General features: G+C 49.7%; 4 protein-coding genes across 4 annotated transcripts in view; 2 read left to right on the plus strand and 2 right to left on the minus strand.

Annotated features, from left to right (window-relative positions):
- COQ9 (coenzyme Q9) overlaps positions 1-2,048 on the minus strand; it is an 11,706-nt gene extending 9,658 nt beyond the window's left edge. The window contains exon 1 of the mRNA XM_014947931.1: positions 1,927-2,048. Within this exon, the coding sequence (XP_014803417.1) occupies positions 1,927-2,036 (110 nt within the window). The 5' untranslated portion in view covers positions 2,037-2,048. The remainder of the gene's footprint in view (positions 1-1,926) is intronic.
- Positions 35-7,550, plus strand: CIAPIN1 (cytokine induced apoptosis inhibitor 1). The gene is made up of 9 exons (XM_014947714.1): positions 35-147; positions 1,970-2,149; positions 2,460-2,612; positions 3,967-4,043; positions 4,321-4,489; positions 4,690-4,763; positions 5,091-5,206; positions 5,719-5,788; positions 6,262-7,550. Exons 2-9 carry the CDS (start codon positions 1,993-1,995, stop codon positions 6,370-6,372), a joined length of 927 nt encoding a protein of 308 aa, XP_014803200.1. The 5' UTR covers positions 35-147; positions 1,970-1,992; the 3' UTR covers positions 6,373-7,550.
- Positions 7,551-12,528: 4,978 nt separating this feature from the next.
- LOC106891158 lies at positions 12,529-18,087 on the minus strand. Its single transcript, XM_014947487.1, has 9 exons — positions 16,985-18,087; positions 16,828-16,887; positions 16,175-16,724; positions 15,507-15,797; positions 14,764-15,012; positions 14,312-14,416; positions 13,908-14,012; positions 13,360-13,406; positions 12,529-13,009 (listed from the first exon to the last, which is right to left on the minus strand). Exons 3-9 carry the CDS (start codon positions 16,503-16,505, stop codon positions 12,815-12,817), a joined length of 1,323 nt encoding a protein of 440 aa, XP_014802973.1. The 5' UTR covers positions 16,506-16,724; positions 16,828-16,887; positions 16,985-18,087; the 3' UTR covers positions 12,529-12,814.
- The window catches only part of GFOD2 (glucose-fructose oxidoreductase domain containing 2), a 15,180-nt gene continuing 14,644 nt past the window's right edge, over positions 17,729-18,264 (plus strand). The window contains exon 1 of the mRNA XM_014947556.1: positions 17,729-17,745. The gene's annotated coding sequence lies outside the window, so the exon portion shown is untranslated. The remainder of the gene's footprint in view (positions 17,746-18,264) is intronic.

Below are 18,264 nucleotides of genomic sequence, written 5' to 3' on the forward strand. Positions count from 1 at the left end.
GGCGGGAGGTGAGGGTTTCTTTTGAAATTCCTTTATGTGTCTTGTTCTGCGCTTTCTATACGCATTTAAAATATTCGTCTGCTGTCGGAGCAGCGCAGGCGGTGGCTGCAGCCTGGGGTCGCACCCTGACCCGTTGTGCGTCGCAAGGTATGCTCAGAAGGCTTTAATTTCAAGTTTTGACATGCTACATGCGGTAGATTTTTAATCTGTTGAAGCCGGAGACCTACAGTATTGTTTAGAGAGCCTTCCTTGCACAGTTTTGGGTAGTCCCACTCTCAAGGGCTGTTAAATGTTTGTGAAATTAAGATAAGGCCCCCGCTGCACACCCAGCCCAACATCTACTCCGATCCACCTCCTCAGGACAGAGTGGAAATTCCACCTTCTGCTGGAAAATAGGGAGAAAAATACTGCCGCCCCCACAGGCCGCTGTCATCCCATCAGGAATATGACTCTGCGTGCTTTGGGGGTAACTCCTAGCCTTTACTCTGACTGAAGGCAGACATTGTGTCATGTCTTTGAGGTGACTTTGAGGTAGCTTCCTACTTTCTTTAGGCTCCATTTCAAGGGATTGATGCAGGCTGGTGTTGCTGTTGGTGTAGTTTGGGCTCAGACTCATCTTGAAAGGTTGCAACCTGCTGTTCGGAGAAGAAGGTGTGACTTTGGATTTATTTTTTCTCCATGTTAGCCCAACAGCTTATGTATATTTTTTGAGGGTTTCAGCCTTCTTCCTGGGAAAGATGACTTTTTAATGAGATTAATATGTGCGTTACTATCTGTTGTAGTTGCTTAGCTTGTGTGGCATATGCATACAAGACCAACTGTGAGGTGCTATCATCCAAGACCTTCTGCTCCGTTTGTGGTCGGTAGTGTGGGCTGCATTCGTGCCAGTTCCTACCAGAGTAGCTCAAACGAGGTGCAGGGTTATCCCATCCTGAACTTATTTGCAGTTTCCAGGAGAGAGCGGTTCATGACAATTAGAGCCAGAGAAAGAGGTGATCAAAATCCACTCCACACCTGGCTGCAGGAGTTAAATTTGGTACAACATATCTGTAAGTTATGCTTTCATGGCAACAAGGCATTTCCCAGGATGTGTAATGCAATGATTTCTGGTAAAGACCTTGCTTATAACAGGCTGTCCCAAAGCAAGTGTGTGGCTTGCAGCTAATTGTAGGTACAGTGGGCAACCAGTGTGCTCTCTGTTCTCAGTGGTCATGTTAAATTATAAAGAAAATAGGTTTGCATTGGATGAGCAGAGTAAAAGAGGCTAGATAATTTGCTTCAGTAGCCAGTGCTGCAATGGATACATCTGATATTGTACTGTTGTGTCACTTCTATAATGCAGATTTTATTTGGATGCTGTCAGGAATACAGTCTTTCATAAATACTAGTGCAGACAGGTTCCTCAAAACTGTCACATCACTTCTGTTCCCCTTTTCCCTCCATGTAATCACTCACTCAGCACCGCTAATGATAAGAGTTGAGGGGGTCTCAATCTGGAAAGCTGGGAATGCCAAAAGTTAAATTTTTTGTTCTCCTGCACTGCAGAAGCAAACTCCACTAGGTCATGGCTTGAGTAGGAGAGACAAGGCAGTGTTTAATGTCAGATAGTTGTCACTGGTCTGGAAATTCAGAAATCTTGTGTATGCCTCTATTCAAATCTTTAAGGAAAGCAGGTAAGGTTTTTGGTTTGGTTTGTTTTTTTTTCCTTTTTAAGCATGGCTTGCAGTCTGCTTGCAGAACTAGTCTCTGAACTGGAAACTGAATTATGTCGTTAAGTGTAGCTATTTCTTAATGTCGTGTTAATGCTCAGCTTGTGGGAACTCTGTACTGCCTGTCTGCAGAAAACACTCCCCATTTATTAAAACAAGTCGATGCTCTGTGATTAAGTCACAGTCCACGGGCGTCCATGCTGTGCTTGGCACTTACCCTTTCTCTCTGTCCCTCCCCAACCCGTTCCTCTCTCTGCCAGTCAGGTTTGCTGCTGCTGCGGAAATGGGGGAGTACGGAGTCGCACCAGGCCAGCGTGTGGCCATCATCTGGGACAGCTCCTCACCAGTTGAAGCCCTGAAGGATTTGGTGGATAAAATTCAAGCACTGGTGGGAGCTGATAGTCGTGTCTCTGTGGAGAATGTTAACCAGCTGTTTCAGTGTAAGAATGAGCTTAATTTTTTCACTGTTTTGTTTAGAGGGAGAGTGTGCTTCTGCTGCGTGAGCTGGCACCTTCCCTGCTTTGTAAGCCAGCATTACAGCAGTAGCACCTACTGCTAAGTCTTACCACTGGCAGTAGGGCAAAGAAATTATATACTCTGGTCATGCTTCCTGTGATTGGTGTCTTTAACCAGTTATTGCTGTTGTATGCAAGCATGAGAGATGAGGAGGGAGGTGGAACAGATGTATTAAGCAAAGCTCTGTGTGTGTATGTCTAGAGTTGTACCATCTTGCTCTTTCTTTCTTTTCAGCTGCTCACAGGGAGTCCAGTTTTGATGTTGTTCTCTCTGGTGTGGTACCAGGCAGTACTGCACAGCACAGTGCAGAGGTACTGGCAGAAATAGCTCGGATACTTAAGCCAGGTGGCCGTGTTCTCCTGAAAGAACCAGTGGTTACAGAATCAGGTGAGAGAATCCTTATCAGCCTTGCTTTCATGGCAATGTAGCAATTCTTGTGAGGATTAGGCTGAAATGGAAGGACAGGAACCCTGACTGACGTTCAGAGATTTTTCATTCTACTGACACACTAGCCTGAATAGCAAGATTTTTATCCTGTGTTTTAGCTGGTAGCCGTCAGAGCTGTTTGCAGTCACTCTCCTTCTATAAAAAGTGCTGGATATGCTTGTTCCTAAACTACACTGAAAAGCTGGGTGGACATTGGTGTTCTCCTAGGGTGCCTAATGTTAAATAGTTGCAGATGTTGTGCTTCTGAAGTGATTTTAAAGGCAGATGGCAAAAGGTGAGAGAAGCTGTCCCAGCAGCCAGATGAGAAATAGTTGTCCAGAAAAGGTAGAAGTGTTTGGACTAAGTTTTAAAGTAAAGCCAGAGCACCTGCCATGAGACAGCTGGAGGAGCACTTAAGGTGGTGAACACAAGATTACTGCTCTGTCTTATACATGACCTGCATTCAAACCTTGCTGGTGTGGGCATCTGGTTCAGTCTGGAAGTGGGAGATAATATGCCCCCTGATAAGAACAAAAGCACCTTTGCTGATGGTGTTTCTGTTGGCACAACTTACAGCAGTGAAAATGGTGGTGTAAGTGGCAGCAAAAACGCCTTCTTCAGCTTGGGAAGATTTGCCAACGTTTTGAAGCTGGCAGTCTCTCAGTGTTGCAAGTGGTACCTTACAGGCAGGGGGAACATTTCTGGGACGGAACGAAGAACATGCAAAGTCTGGAGTAGATGAGGTTTCTCTTTTCCAAAGTCACATCTGGCAGGCTGGCATTAGGTGAACTTGGAATAAAGTGCAATTAGGACTAGCAAGAGATGGTAAATGGATTCTGTTCAGCACAATCCTGTGCCCAAGAGAAGAAGCCTGTAATGAATTTTTGATTAACAGTGATTGTAATAGCTTTTGCCTATGAGAACAAGGCTCTTGAGTGTTAGGTTTCTGAATGTAATGTTCATTTGGGAGTCCATGTTTTGAAAACTTCATGAGTTGTTCACCTTAATATGTGAAAATATTTTGGGGGATTTTGTTGTTTGGTTTTTGGGGTGAGTTTTTGTTTCCTTTTTTTTGGTGGGTGTAAATTGGGTTGACAAAGGTTTTGGCATATATAGGACAGATCTAGAGCTGGAACAGCTTTGTGACCCCAGGCTGTTATTTTCATAAACAAGCTGCTTGTGCTCTTTCTGGCTCCATTTTAAAGCAGGGCTTTGGGTTGAGCACTTCTTTCTAAAGCTCTTACTCTTCCATGTTTCTCGGTGACCTCTATTCTTGTTCTTCCTTCCTTCTACATCCTGCTTTCATGTTTTCCAGGAAACAACAGCAGGATCAAGACAGCAGCCAAACTCCCCACAGCTCTGACTCTCTCTGGGTTGGTGGAAGTGAAGGAGGTATGTACACACTAACTGTTTCCAGAAGCTCCCTCCTGCAGTCACCTAGAAATGTAGATGGCAATTCCTGGGGATTTGCTGGGTGACAAGGTGTTTAGCTACCTTGATTTACTGTAAATGTGCACGGACACTGCCTGCCACAAACTTTAGTTACTGCATAGGTAGTGTTTTTCTTTAGAATTGAAAATAGTTGCTGGCTGTGTTCACTGGAACATTGGCACTGGATGCTGAAATAAGAGAGTTTGCGTGAGATTAACCTAAAAATCTTACATTGCAGCTGCAAAAGGAAGCATTGACCCCAGAGGAGGCCCAGTCGGTCCGAGAGCATCTGGGTTACCAAGGCAATGACCTTCTCATTGTCCAGGTAGAAGGCAAGAAGCCAAATTTCGAAGTGGGATCCTCAAGTCAGCTCAAACTTTCCTTTGCCAAGCAGCCTGGTCCTTCAGGTAGGGAGTGGTGCGTGCTAAAGGTCTGGATTGCCTGCCTCTCGGGGGACAAGCATCTGAATAGGGAAACAGCTCTGGGGTAGGGAGTCCTACAGTAAAAACCTGTGAAGTGGGGCTTTCCAAGGTTGTTTGTACTCTGTTGGGAGTAGATGGAGTAAAGGCTGGAGTAACTACTATTTCTTCCTTTGTTTTGGCTCCAGGAAAGCCCTCTGTGGACCCAGCCACTGCCAAGCTGTGGACGCTCTCTGCCAATGACATGGACGATGAAGAGATGGTATCTGGTCTTGTTTGTGAGGCTTTGCTGTTGTTCCTTCTCTCTCCTCTCCTCTCCTTTCCTACTCTAAATAGCTTCAGTCATGCCTCTTGGGAAGCTTTTCAACTTAAGAGGTAGAAAAGAATCCACAGGGCAAAATATCTCATCTACTGTGTGAGGTCTTGAGAGCCCAGGGGTGTGGTGAGGGGGCAGAGGGGACATGGATAAGATGGCACAGCTGCAGCACTTTCATGCTGGCATTTCTTCAAACATAACACAGCAATGTCATTCCCTACTGACAAATCAATTTCCTGCATGTTATTTTCCATGTTTCCTGTATATTTTCAGGATCTTTTGGACTCCGATGAGCTGTTGGATTCAGAGGATTTGAAAAAGCCAGATCCATCATCCCTCAAAGCTCTGTCCTGCAAAGAAATGGGCAAAAAGAAAGCCTGCAAGAATTGGTCAGTGCTGGGTTTAGCATTGGTGAACCTTTTAACTGTAACATTAAACGGATGGATTTTTAAAAGATTGTAGACCCTTCAGAGCATAATTCTCTTAGTTCATGTCCTTTCTTATCTTAACTATTTGAATATAAATCCAAATACAATGAAAATTAACCACACCAAAGCTGCTACAAATTACCACACTGGTATAATCAACAGTCTTGAAGGTGAAGGCACGTTTTGTGCAGCCTTGGCTAAAGCCCTGTTTTCTCAGATTTCAAGGAGAAATAGCACACATGACAAGTGCTGTAGAGTCATTTCTCACTCAGTTTTAACTTGAGGAGTGTGTTTCAACACTTTTTGTACCAACCATGGTGTTGAGGAACAAAATGAAGAGCATGAGAGTCCTGGAGTCAGCTGGGTCGTGTGACAGAGCGAGAGCTGTTGCGTGTGAGTAGGGCTCAAACAAGTGTTGGTGACTCACAACCTTTAGGCAGAAATATGCAGGTGACTTCTTTATTCTTCTACAGCACGTGTGGCCTGGCTGAAGAGCTGGAACAGGAGAAGAAGAGCTCGCAGCCCAAATCTGCCTGTGGAAATGTAAATAGTCATTTTTGTTTCTATACTGTGGTTTGCAGTAGATGATTTGTGTCTTAAGAACTGTGTTCTCTAGTGACTGCTCCCCAAGCTGGCTTACTGCTTCCAAACACTGCTTGTGCAGCTTCTGCAGAGCTCCAGCCTGTTGTCCTGTGCCCACTTGCTCTGTTCCAGTGCAAGTGCTGCCCTTGTAGGAGTGAGCAGCAAACCTTTACCTCCCCACGCACATGCTAACCGGTGATCTGCTCCAGGAAGATCACTTTACGGGAGCACAAGGGGACCTTGTGGTGGTCAGGGTGCTGCCCTGCTAACCGTGCTAACCAGACATGGGTTGAGAGCTGAGAGACGGGAAGCGGTTTCTGTGCTGATGCAGGCTGAGGAGTGTGTCACCTCTTAAGCTAGAAAAACTGTATCACAGGGGGAGAGAACTGAAAGTTGCCCCTGATGACCACAGGTGCTTGTCTTCCTCTTGTCAGTGCTATCTGGGGGATGCGTTCCGCTGTGCCAGCTGCCCTTACCTGGGGATGCCAGCCTTCAAGCCTGGAGAGAAGATTCTCCTGAAAGAGAACCAGCTGCATGATGCCTAATGAAGATGCCTCTGGATGTCCTGTAAAGGACTCCTCTGCTTTTCCATCAGTCTGAGGTTCTTCCTGAAGTCCTCCTCATCCTCTCAAGCTCATTCTCTCCAGCCAATAGACCTTCTGGGAAGGGACACTGTGGGCACTGGCACTGCTGTGAGCTCATCTCTTGTAATCAACCTTGGGCTACTTGATAATCTTTGGTGACAAGTGGTCTCCTATGTATTAGACTTCATGATATGCCTTGTTTTAGCTGGCTTGACTTGATATTGGAACGCTGGCCATCACAGCATGTCCCGCCAGCAGAGGGAAGTAGAATCAAGTGTTAGGTTGACCTCATGTGCTTGTGGCAGGACTGGTGCTTCCTCATGCCCATGTCCTACACCTCTAATTTGCCCTGATTTTCTCTGATGAATCAGCAGCTCTGGCTCTGCTTTCAAGGTGACACTGGGCTCCTTCTCTCTCTGAAACCTGAACCTGTAGTTCCTTACCACATGAAGGTGGCTCAGTAGCTTCCGTTGCAAGTCAGGAGCAGTGAGTACACTCAGCAGTCTGTTTTCTTAGCATCAGTGAAGTCTGGCAGGCGTGATGAATTTCCAAGTGTTTTGGGAGTCAGCCCATGGTATCCCCTGCCCCCACCTATTTCCATGAAAATGACAAAGATTCCATCCTACTGAGAAAGTGAGAAAGCTCCTGCCCTTAAGGCAGGGAGCAAATCAAACAAGGTCTGTCCTGTCCTCCCACACCTTTCTGTCCAACAGGAGCTGATAGCACAAGGGCCATCTGAGACTGTCGCCTCTTGGTGATTACCAAGTGAGTTACCTGCAGTGTCCAATAAGTAAAAACATAGCAATAACTTAATTTCTAGATAATCTGTGGTCACCATCTGTTCCCACTCCATGAGATACTTTATTTATTTGCGTAATTAGTGCTAGTGAGGCATCTGCGCAGATGCAGGATGAGGGAGCTGTTTGCCTTCTGTGCCAGACTTGCTTCTCACCCCAGGAGGGAGAGGAGGAAAGCCCAAAGCCAGTGTCTTCGGCAGGGATTGCTCTGTTTGGAGCTCTTGCTCTATGGGATGTGACTGCTTCTTGTTGTGCTACCAGAGTTAGGCACTGAATTTGCATGGGGGAGCTGGGATAAAAGGCTGTTCTGTTCTTGAAATAAAAGTGACCAACAGCAAAGCATTTAAGACTGGTATCAGTGGCATTCTAAGCACATCTCTCCTTTTTCTCAGCCTCTCAGTGATTTCTGGAACCATTTAAATCTTGGGTTGCATCTTGGAGTTCTCCATAAATTGTTCCACTGAAAACATGACTCAAGTATGTGGTGCCCTGACTCAAGTATGTGGTGCCTACTGGAAAGAACAGAATCAAGCTGCTTAAATTAACTTTTTTATTTGGTCTAGATTTCAGAAAGAGGCCTTCTCCTGGTTGAGTGGGGAGAAGGCGGCCTGCAGGGAGCGAGGGGAGGGAAGTCCCTGAGGTGTGCAAAGCAGGTTGTGTGGTACTTTGTGGGAGCCAGAGGGGAATATGAGGGGCTGGTGGCAATGGAGACCTCTGAGAACTTGTATTTAGAGGGACAGCTGCCCTCCAGCAAGATCATGGATTTCCCAGACCCCTTCCTCACCCAAGTCCCTGCCTCTGTCATCAGCAAGAACTCCAAAGGAGATGAGCATCTTGCAATGAACCTCCTGTCCACTCCCGTCTTAGGAAATGCACACCTATGACCTTTGGGGATTTTACTGCCTGTTTTCAGCCTCACTGTTGGCAGAAGATAGATCTCTGCATGTCTCCATGTGAAGGGTCCCTGATGAAGACAGCCCTTAACCTGAACTCAGCTTTCCTTTCAGGAGTAAATAAGATAAGAGAAGGAGGAGGAAGCAGCAGAAGCTTTTGTTTTACAGTGATTCACTCAACTGGAATTTAAACAAGCTGGAAGCACTTTCAGATACTGCTAAGTTCAGTTAATGATGGTTAAAACTGTACAATCTTGTTCTCTTTAAACTGTGTAACTCGCTCTTGCTGTGGGAGAGGCCCTCAAAGGGTGAGAGTTTGGCAGCGGAGCATCAGCTGGGTGGGAATATGCTCCTGCCAGGCTGAGTTTGAGGAGCGTTTGTCCCTTAACCCCCCTTCCCTTGTCTGCTACAGCCTCCAGCCACCCTGCCTGCCCCCTCTTCCTTCTCCCGCCCCCAGTTCTTGTGTCTGACCATCCACCCTGCACCTGGAAGGTGGCACTTGTCCCTGTGGAGGGAGCAGGCTGAGGCTGTGCCTAGAATAGAACAGAGTATTTCAGTTGGAAGGTACCTACAGCGATATCTGCCTGACCAATTCAGGGCTGACCAAGATAAAGCATGTTATTAAGGGTATTGTCCAGATGCCTTTTAAACCCTGCCAGGCTTGAGATACCCACTGCCTCTCCAGAAGCCTGTTCCCAGTGCTTTACCACCTTCTTGGTAAAGAAATGCTTCTTCATGTCCAGTCTGAACCTCTCCTGGCGCAGCTTTGAACCATTCATGCTCATCCTGTCACTAGATCCCAGGGAGAAGAGTTGGACACCTCCCTCTCACTGCTGTGATGGTGGGAAGGGGCTGAAAGGACTCACTGAAGTAGGATTAACTGAATCAGCAGACACAGTTCAGGTCCCCATGTGCTGTTGAGCCAGCTCTGCAATGGCAATTCTGTGGGGGTCCCCAGTGGGCAGACGTGCCTTGCAGCAGAGTTATGTCGCTGTGACTTCATTTTCAGTGAAGCTTCCCTGATTTTTCTCCCAGCAGCTGACCTATTCCCGTGTTCCTCTGAACTCCTTGCTGCTGCCCTCTCTCCGAATGACCTGGGTTGGAAACACAGGGCCGGGTAGGGCCTGTGGGGAGTGCGGGACTGACCTGCGTGCTCACCTCTTACACATGGCTGCTGAGAGCACAGAGGGATAAAAATCACAGCGCTCTGTGGCAGGGAGCGAGCTGTGCACCCCTGTGTGTGCTGGACCTGGGCCATACTTATTTATGCTAAACAACCATCCCTCAACACTGGGATGTTTATGGCTGGACTCGATGATCCTGAGGGTCTCTTCCAGCCTAGATAATTCTGTGATTCTGTGATGTTCTCTTGCACAACTTCAACTGTGAGCTGTGGAGCTCAGCACTGGCATGCTCACCTGCTTTTCTCCCCATGAATTTGAGCCGCTGCTTTTCTTCCTGCTGGGAAAAGCATGGCCCACCTTGGTGGCCTTCAGAGGGCCATGGGTGCAAAGACCAGGAAGTTCTTCGCTGCATCTTTGCAGCTTGCTTTACATGTGCTACTTTGCTCTTAATTAAACACGATGTCTGCTTGTAACCTTCCCTTCTGGAGAAATTGGGTCTCCTGGATGAGGAGGAGATGCTCTGCGAGATGGGGAGGGAGGTGTGCCCTCTGCAGAGCAGGAAATAAACCTCTCCCCGGGCCTGGCCCTGACGTCTCCGAGAGCTTTGGAGGTGTCAAAGTCCAATGAACTTGCCAGCAGAAATTTGATTAATCACCCAACGAATTACCTGCTCTTTTTCCCACAGCAAAGTGAGGCTGGTGCCTTCCTCAGCCCAAGCCATTTTCCTCCCTCAGTGTCTTCCCTTCTGACTCTTTCGGTCTCTCCTTCTCTTTCTCCACTCCGCTTCCTTTCACCTCTCTCCTTCTGTTCTTCTTTCTCTAATTCTCTTCTGTTTTCTCTCTTCTCCTTGCTGGCCTCTTCTCTTTTTCACGCCATCCATCTATACTACAGTCCTTTCCCCCCCCGCCACCCTCACCATCCCCAACCTTCCCCATTCCTCTTCTTCTGCTCCTTGCCTTATTTTTCCTTTTTCCCTTTGGTCTTTCTGGGTTTTCCCAGAAAGGGAAACATCCCTGTTCTTTCCCCCGTGGATTCCTGCTGCTTTTCCACTGGGCAGGGAGCACAGGGGAGGCCAAGTCTCTCCTGTGTGCTCAAGACCTTGTGTTCTGCGGGAGGTTCACTTGAGGAGCATGTAGGAACAGGGCTGGCAGTGACCGTAGCACTGAGGAGTTGTCCACCAGCGCCCAACATCACCGTGACATCGGGTGTGAAGCTTAGGGACCACATCGGGCAGCAGCACGTATGCATTTGGGGCAAGGAGGGCATTGTGTTTATTATCATTTTATCTTCACACGTTTCCTTAACCACTTGTGATAAGATCTTTCTGAGAACTGAAGCTCGGAGGCTCAGCTCTGGCTGAACTGCTTCACGTTTTTAAAAATAGTCAATGGACAAAAATGCCGTTCCCACCCTTCCTGCGCATGATTGTAAAAGCCACTGAGATCTTGAGAGATTGTCCCAGCTAGTTCCTTAAGCAACCCTGCCTGCGTTTCCTCACCTCCTGCTCACTCGTGAAACTGCTCCAAGGCAACTCCACGGCTTCTTTCCTGGTACCTTGTGCTAGGTCCCTTGTTAAAAACGTTATCCCACATCTGACCCCCACTAACCTGGGGCGTAAGGGAGAATGCAAAAGCCACACTACGAACATCCCAACTTTCTCCACCTCACGGGTTACTGACCCTTTTGAGGTGAAGCAATAGGCCAAACTTTTACTTTTCCTTCCTCTTCTTTTTAAGGCAGTTGAGCAAATGCAGAGCCTTTCACAGCCCTCGTTATTCTTAACTCATATTGTACTTTAGTTTTCTGATTTTGCATCTGCAATTTAGTGATCATGTCATTCTACACATGTCCTTTGGGTTTTTCCTTTCCTCGTGGCCTTCTCTTGTGGCCAGTGGGATGCTGAAGAACTTATCTGCAGCTGTATTTGCTGCCTCTGAAGCTTTTTCTGTTGCCGCTGTAAGGGAGAACTGGCTGCCAAGGGTCTTAATACAAGTCCCAGGTGTCCTGCTCAGCTTTCTTAGAGTAATGAGCAGCCCATCTTAGTTGAGGTCGGCTTTTTTTTAACCCTTTTCTCCTTAAAATAACAACATTGGTCATTTCATGCTGTAGGAACATGAGAAGGGCTGTGCCCAAGGGCCACCCAGCTTGGCTAAATAGAATCATAGAATAATTCCAGTTGGAAAAGACCCTTAAGATCATTAAGCCCAACTGTTAACCCAGCACTGCTAAGTTACCACTAACTCATGTCCCAGCACCATGTCTGTCCGGCTTTTAAATCCCTCCAGGGATGGCAACTCCACCTCTTCCCTGGGCAGCCTGTTCCAGTGTTTGACAACCCTTTCAGTGAAGAAAATTTTCCCAATATCCATCCTAAACCTCCCCTGGCCCAACTTGAGGCCGTTCCCTCTTGTCCCATCGCCTGTGACTTGGGAGAAGAGACCAACACCCCCTGGCTACACCCTCCTTTCAGGGATTTGGAGAGAGGAAGAAGGTCTCCCCTCAGCCTCCTTTTCTCCAGGCTGAACACCCCCAGCTCCCTCTCCCAAGACTTGTGCTCCAGACCCCTCACCAGCTCCGTTGCCCTTCTCTGGACACACTCCAGCACCTCAGTGTCTTCCCTGTCGTGAGGGGCCCCAAACTAGACACAACACTTGAGGGTCTGCTTGCTCCCCCCAAATGTTGGGGTTTTTTTCCCCCCAATTTTCCCCTGTCTGTAGCCTTTGCCTGTGTCTTCCTGGCCATGTGTGACCCGAGCTTTGCCCCCAGGACACCCGGAGCTCCACCACCACTACTATGGGGATGTTTCCTACTGTCAGCTGCTCTGAAAACATGGGGAGATCAGAAAGACTCCAGGCCTTGCTGGCTATTCCTGATGGACTTCACCGAGTCTCCATCAGCAGTACGGCAGTGGACACACTAAGGGAGAAAACATCGCATTTTCTCTTTTCCTTTTAAAAAAAAAAAAAACAAATTACAGGAAAGCTCTACATGCATGAAGACACATGTCCACTCCTGGCATGAAGCAGATGCACATAGATCACTGCAGCAGCACCCACGTCACACCTCTGCGAAGCAAATTATACTGTTCCAGCCTTGCTCCTTCTGTTTCGAGCAAGTGAAACCAGAGCAAGGGCAACTCGTGTCACAACAGGTGCCTGCTCTGGAGAAAATCCAGACAACTGCTCCAGGGCTTTTGCAGCACCCAGAGGACCTTTCCATGGACACCCCACCCAGCATGTCCAGCACCAAGGGGACACCAAGTGCTTCCTGAACCATGGTGGCATCACTGAAACATGGAACAAGTTGCTAGAAGAGCCTGTTTATGAGCAGAGACCACAAAAGGAGTTGCTGAAGCTTGGTGGTGCCTGGGGCTGCGGGAAGGCAAGGGCAAGAATGGTTGGAAGAGCACTGTCCTTACCACAGGAGATGGCTTCTTCCAAGGGACTGTAAAGCACAGTGGTGCAGCCATTTGGGGATAAATAGGTGGCTTCAGTTGCCAAGATTGCACTTACATACAAACTAACACCTATTTTTTGGGGATGATGACCCTGACAAGGGCACACCAAGCTGCTCATCCCTCTTTTCTCCTTCATTTGCCCTCTCCCTCGGGGAACACATCCACTTCTGTGTTGGCAGCACCAGCATCCCCACCATCCCCACCACCCTGCTTTTGTTGCAGTGGTTTGATCTTGGTGTAAATGACGTCGGAGGAGGTGGGTTTTCTCTCCTTCTCAAACTTCAGGTTAGCGTAGGTCAGCTCTTCAGTCCCCGTCACTGGGGCTGCCTGCAAGGGAGACAGCAATGAGGAGCCGTGGCTTTACCTTCTCCATCTCCCCTGCCATTTTTTTGCCACTGGCACAACTATTTGCACTGCCCAAGCATTATCCAGCTTGCTCAGAGTGCCACCTATTCAGAAGGTTGTAAGCTCGAATTTAGTAGGAATTAATAAGCGTTCAGAACCATGTTCTCAGAAAGCAAAGCTGATTTTACTCTGAAATCCCTTAAATGGGTATTCAACAGCCAGTGGGGTTTTTTTGGTGGTTTTGGTTTTTTGGTTGGTTTTTTTTTGTTTTGTTTTTTTGGTTTTTTTACAGAGAGAAGGAAACAATACATGCAAAGTGCTCCCTGGCTTACCGTGCTGAGCTGATCCTCCTCCACCACTTGCATGGCTACAAGCTTTTCTGAAAAATGAAACGTAGTTTAAATAGTAGTTAAAATAATGATAATGACCATTAATTTAAATGAAGAAGACATCTGCATTCGTCCTGCTTTTGTTGCAGGAGAGGATGGGGCTCTGTGGCTGGCTGGCTCTGAAAATGGCCAAAGGGCAGGAGGGGTTAACAAGGATTTAAAAGCCCTTGGAGGGGCTGGAGAAGAGCTCTGAGCTGGACACTTCTGGAACTGTGGAGATGTGCAGGACCTGTTTCACTTGCACTATGGCTTCTGCTATAACTGAGCTCTCATCAGCAAATAGCCAGAGGGAAGGGAGGGGGTGAACCTTCTCCCCACCCCAGGACAGCTTGTCCAGGAGGACAGAATCATGCAGGGAACACCGAGTGATCAGGAGCAGTAGGATATTGAAGATGGACATCTTTAAAGCCTGGGCCTGTCCAGATCATCAGGTGAGGAGATGCCAAACAGCTGCCACAGGAGACAGAGACTCAGTGTGGGTTTACCCTTACCTTTTCTGTTCTTTTGGCACTGCCACAGCAGAATGCCAATTATCGGCATGTAAAGAAGCGTCCCAACTGCTAAACCGAAGAGGACACACAGCAGAAAGTTGAGTCCTGCACACACAAACATCACAGAGGCACTCGTGAGCCACCATCCCACCTCACAGAGACACCCGCTGCCGTTGCCTCTTCTGGGGGTTCTTTTTCCAAGCTTGGGCTTCCAGACCCCAAACCACCTGCAGCCCCCACAGCCCCAAGCTGATGACAAAATCCCACAGGGAACAGTCTCCAAAAACTCATCTGAACTCATCCAAATTCAGACAGGAATCTGCTTGGAGCATCAGAGCGTCTTCCCAGCATCACAGCCTTGATCAGTGCCTACCCCAGTTTGCCAGCAGCTCCCACCCACTCACCAGAAAACATCAGGATCTGTTTTCCCCCTTGCTGCTCATCTTTCTCTCCTTTCAGAGAGGTGCCCTTCTCGGTGACACTGTTCTGAGGTGCCTCAGTGCCACAGCCTGGAAAACAGAAACACAAGTGAGAGGCTGCCCAGAGCCAGAGGACACCCTGCTCCCCCCTCCACTTTGGGGCAAGGATCTGGAATCCACAGGCCTGGCTGTCCCGCTCCTACCACCTCAGCTGATGTGCCACAGGTGGAGCATGGGGCAGGCCCTGTTTCAAGGACCCGATGGCCAAACAGCTCCATGGTGGGATAAATCTGCCACAAGAGCCGTGCTGGGTCAGCCCCTCCAGTGCCCGGGATGCTTTCAGGGGAAATGGCAGGTGGTACTGCAGGGAGCATTCAGTGTAGCACCCTTCTCTGCCCACTCATCACCCCCACGAAAATGGAAGTGCTGCCACTTACTGGAAAGTGTCCCTTGCATGCCGTTTCCAGTGTCTGTCAAGTTTAATCTTGTGATGGACACTCTACACTCGCAGATTCTCATGTTGACTGCACACACGCTGGGACTGGTACAGTTTTTTCCTAGAGCCGTGGTGTGGGTTCGGTTCCCCACCTCTAGATCTGCAGGTTTGTACCACTTCACTGTGAGATTCTCCAACCAAATCTTGAACGTGCACTCCATGGTGGTGTCTGACTCTTCTGCCTGCCTGGCTGTCCTCAGAGGAAACAAAAATATAATCGGTAAGTGAAATGTAGGTCATACCTATGACCTTGCACGGGTCATATCCCCCTGGCACATGTCGCTTATGAAAGACACAGTGAAGTAACTGTCTCCTCCTCCAGCAGCTGATGCTGGTTCTCTCTTCCAAATCCAGCTGGATTAGGGAGGTGAGACAAGCATTTCTCTGTCTCAGAAGGGATTGAAAACATCAGAGGATCAGGAGGAAAACACCTCCTCCTCCTGCAACCTAGGCAGAAGGGTCTTCTGCCATCCAAGCAGGACGTGCCACCGTCTGGCTTCATCTCACCCCCCAATACTCACTCTGGAGTACTTCAGAATTGCTCCTGAACCTCTGAGTCACTTCACACCTGCTCAGCAGAGTTCTCCCTCCTTTCCCTCTCTCCTCTCCCTTCCTCAGTTCTTTCTCTACACTCCTGTGGGTGCTCCAGTCACCCGTGGGTGTTGGTGAGATTGTGGCTCTTACCATCCTTGTTCTCTTTGGAATCTCCATTCACAGACACGTTCCTTGTGTTCTCAATCCTGCATGTGTACGTTCCTGTATGTGCTTTGTTCACACTGGTGAAGACAAGCTGGAAGGAACTACTTTTCATTGCCACAGCACCTTTGCTCTGCTTTTCTCCATTGTTTGGGGTGGAATTAAAACACTTCACCTCCCCAGTGGTGGTGGTGGTTGAGTTTGTTTGGAGCAGGCACTGCAAGGCAAAATCTAACCCTACGGACACATTGATCATGGCTGAAACCTGGTAAGTGAGTCCTGCAATAAAAAACAACCGTGGAAGGCTGGGTTAGTATTAAGGAATATCCACATCCTCCACATAAAGCTGACCCCCTTCGCAGTTGTCAGGCTTACAAACATCTCTGTTTTCTTCCCTTGCCCTGACTGTTTTCTCTCCCTGCTGCTGAAGTGATGCTGGTTCAAAGCCTCAGCACCTGAAATCCGGTGCCCACGGGCAGAGCCCGCAGCCGGGGCACGGGCAATTGCAGGAGGAGAACCCTCTGCAAGGCACAGGGCAGAGGTGCTGGCGCAGAAAGGGGGTTTAAATGCTGCAAGAGAGGACAAAGAAACAGCAGCCACCTCCCAAACCTCCTGCAGGCAAAGCGGGAAGAGTTCAGAACCGAGGGGAGACTCACCAGCGGGCAGCCAGGCGAGGAGCAGCAGGGGCAGAAGGCCACCAGCCAGCCAGAGCTCCATGCTGTCTGCCCAACGGCCACGCAGCGATGATGCTGGGTCTCTGGTGGGATCGGCTGGCACGTCCCCGAATCTCCCTGCAGGGTGAGGGTCGCTGCCCAGCTGGGGCCAGCTGCAGCCCTGCCGGGAGCTCACCTCCTCACTGCTGTGCCAGGCAGTTCCCTCTGCGCTCGTGGGCTTGGTCTCTCTTCCTTCCCCTTCTCTTGCTTCAACCTGATTTTTATTTTCGCTCTTCGCTGCTTGATTCCTCCTGCGATTTCTTCCTGGCCACATGCCCTTGGCCCTCTTCCCACGCTCTTTCTGATGCCCAGTTCCTCTCTGCACTCAAGTCTTCCTCTCCTCTTGCCTCATCATTTGACACATACTTGTTGCTTCCTTCCCTTTCACTTCTATTCTAGTTCTCACGTTTGCCTGCACCGATGAAGTTCATCGGACACAAAGTGAATTCCTTCATACTCTCCTCCCATCTCGGAAATGCTGGCACCAAGGATCCTAGAGTGAGAAACACCAGAGGTCATGTTCCAAAGTCTCTGGTGCAGAAGATGGACAGGAGCCATCTTGCTCCACGAGTACTGCACATAAGCACAAGCCTTACTGAGACTGCCCATAGCAAGTTGGATCCTCCACTCCATTAGGATAATTTTCTACATTCTGACTAGGAGAGGGGGAAAACGGGAAGATTGTTAACGAAGCTCAGTAAGAACAAGCCAATGATAGCAAAAACCGTGAGCCTTTCCCTTTCCAAGCACAACCTCCTCCTCCTTCATGGACCTGCAGGCATCTCGCCAGCGACCGGGGCTCAGCAAGACCCTCTCCAATGGGCAGTGCCTTCCCAGTCTTCCCAGCTGCGGTGCCAATGGGACTGAAGGTTCATGTCTTGCCTACTACTGACTGCACAGAGCTCCTCTCCTTCCAGAGCCCCTTCCAGCTCCACGGCAACATTTCACGAGTCTCTGCAAAGGGGAAAGGAGAGCAGGAAATTACAACACTGCTAATAACACAGGGGGTTATTGTCAAGCAGCTACACCACGCTCTATACAATACATAAAGCAAGACGGAGGCTGCAGAGTTTCTCAGCAGCTCCCTGCTCCCTTGCCAGGAACCAGTGAAAAACAAAAGGTGCTCAGGAGCTCCTGCCTGATGTCCTGCCACTGAGGTCTTCCTCTCCCCACTTCTGCAGCACCGTGCAGCCTGTTGGGAGCTGGAAAGGAGCCTCTGGGGCAACACTGGGAAAGGATGAGGAGCAGCGTGAGGAGGTCAGGGTTGGAAGGGTCCTTCGGAGATCATCTAGTCCAACCCCCTGCCAGAGCAGGGTTACCCAGAGCAGGCTGGACAGGATCGCATCCCAGCGGGCTTTGGATGTCTCCAGAGAAGGAGACTCCATCACCTTCCCGGGCAGCCTCTTCCCGGGCGCTGGCACCATGACAGTCGAGAAGCTCCTCCTCCCATTGAGACGGAATTTCCCGTTTTTCCAGCTTGTGTCCGTCGCCCCTCGTCCTGTCGCCGGGCACAGGTGAAAAGAGTCTGGCTCCATCCCCCTGACAGCCGCCCTTTAGATATCGACCAGCACCGATGAGCTCGATGGAGCACGGCGGCCGCAGAGGGGCTGCTCTGGGCCGGGCAGACACCGGCCCGCGGCGCCCCTCGGCGAGGCCGCCCGCAGGAGCGCCCCTGGAAAGGCGCTGGCGGACACGGGGCTGAGGGGGAGCCCATGGGGGCAGGGCAGAGCAGAGCCGGGGGGTGTCGACGGGTCCCAGCGCTGGGACCCCGGTACGAGGGAGACGCCGCGAGAGGGACCGCAGCATCCCTCCCGGGAGCGCCTCAGTGAGATGACGACACGCCGCGCCGACCTTCTACTGGCTGCTGGAGCTGTCCGGCGGCTGAAGGCCCGCCCCCGCGGCCCTGTCCGGCGGAATGATAGGCCGCCTTCCACGCGGTGGGGGAAGTCGCCCTGGGCGCCGCCATTTTGGAAGCCGCTGCCCGGCGAAGGGGTGGAGCCGCCGCGCTTGCGCGGGCCGGGCCGGGCAGGGCG

This window comes from Calidris pugnax, unplaced genomic scaffold (genome assembly GCF_001431845.1).
Source record: "Calidris pugnax isolate Ruff unplaced genomic scaffold, ASM143184v1 scaffold30, whole genome shotgun sequence".
In the NCBI taxonomy this organism is placed as follows: Eukaryota; Metazoa; Chordata; class Aves; order Charadriiformes; family Scolopacidae; genus Calidris; species Calidris pugnax.

Bases quoted from the DNA above. Each gene is read 5' to 3' on its own strand.
- CIAPIN1 (XM_014947714.1), top strand. From the start codon at position 1,993: ATGGGGGAGTACGGAGTCGCACCAGGCCAGCGTGTGGCCATCATCTGG. The intron at 2,613-3,966 runs GTGAGAGAATCC...CATGTTTTCCAG, and splicing joins ACCAGTGGTTACAGAATCAG to GAAACAACAGCAGGATCAAG. The intron at 5,207-5,718 runs GTCAGTGCTGGG...ATTCTTCTACAG, and splicing joins AAGAAAGCCTGCAAGAATTG to CACGTGTGGCCTGGCTGAAG.
- LOC106891158 (XM_014947487.1), bottom strand. From the start codon at position 16,505: ATGTGGCCAGGAAGAAATCGCAGGAGGAATCAAGCAGCGAAGAGCGAA. The intron at 14,013-14,311 runs GTGAGTGGGTGG...TTGTGTGTGCAG, and splicing joins ACAGATCCTGATGTTTTCTG to GACTCAACTTTCTGCTGTGT. The intron at 13,010-13,359 runs GTAAGCCAGGGA...TCTCCCTTGCAG, and splicing joins AGGAGGATCAGCTCAGCACG to GCAGCCCCAGTGACGGGGAC.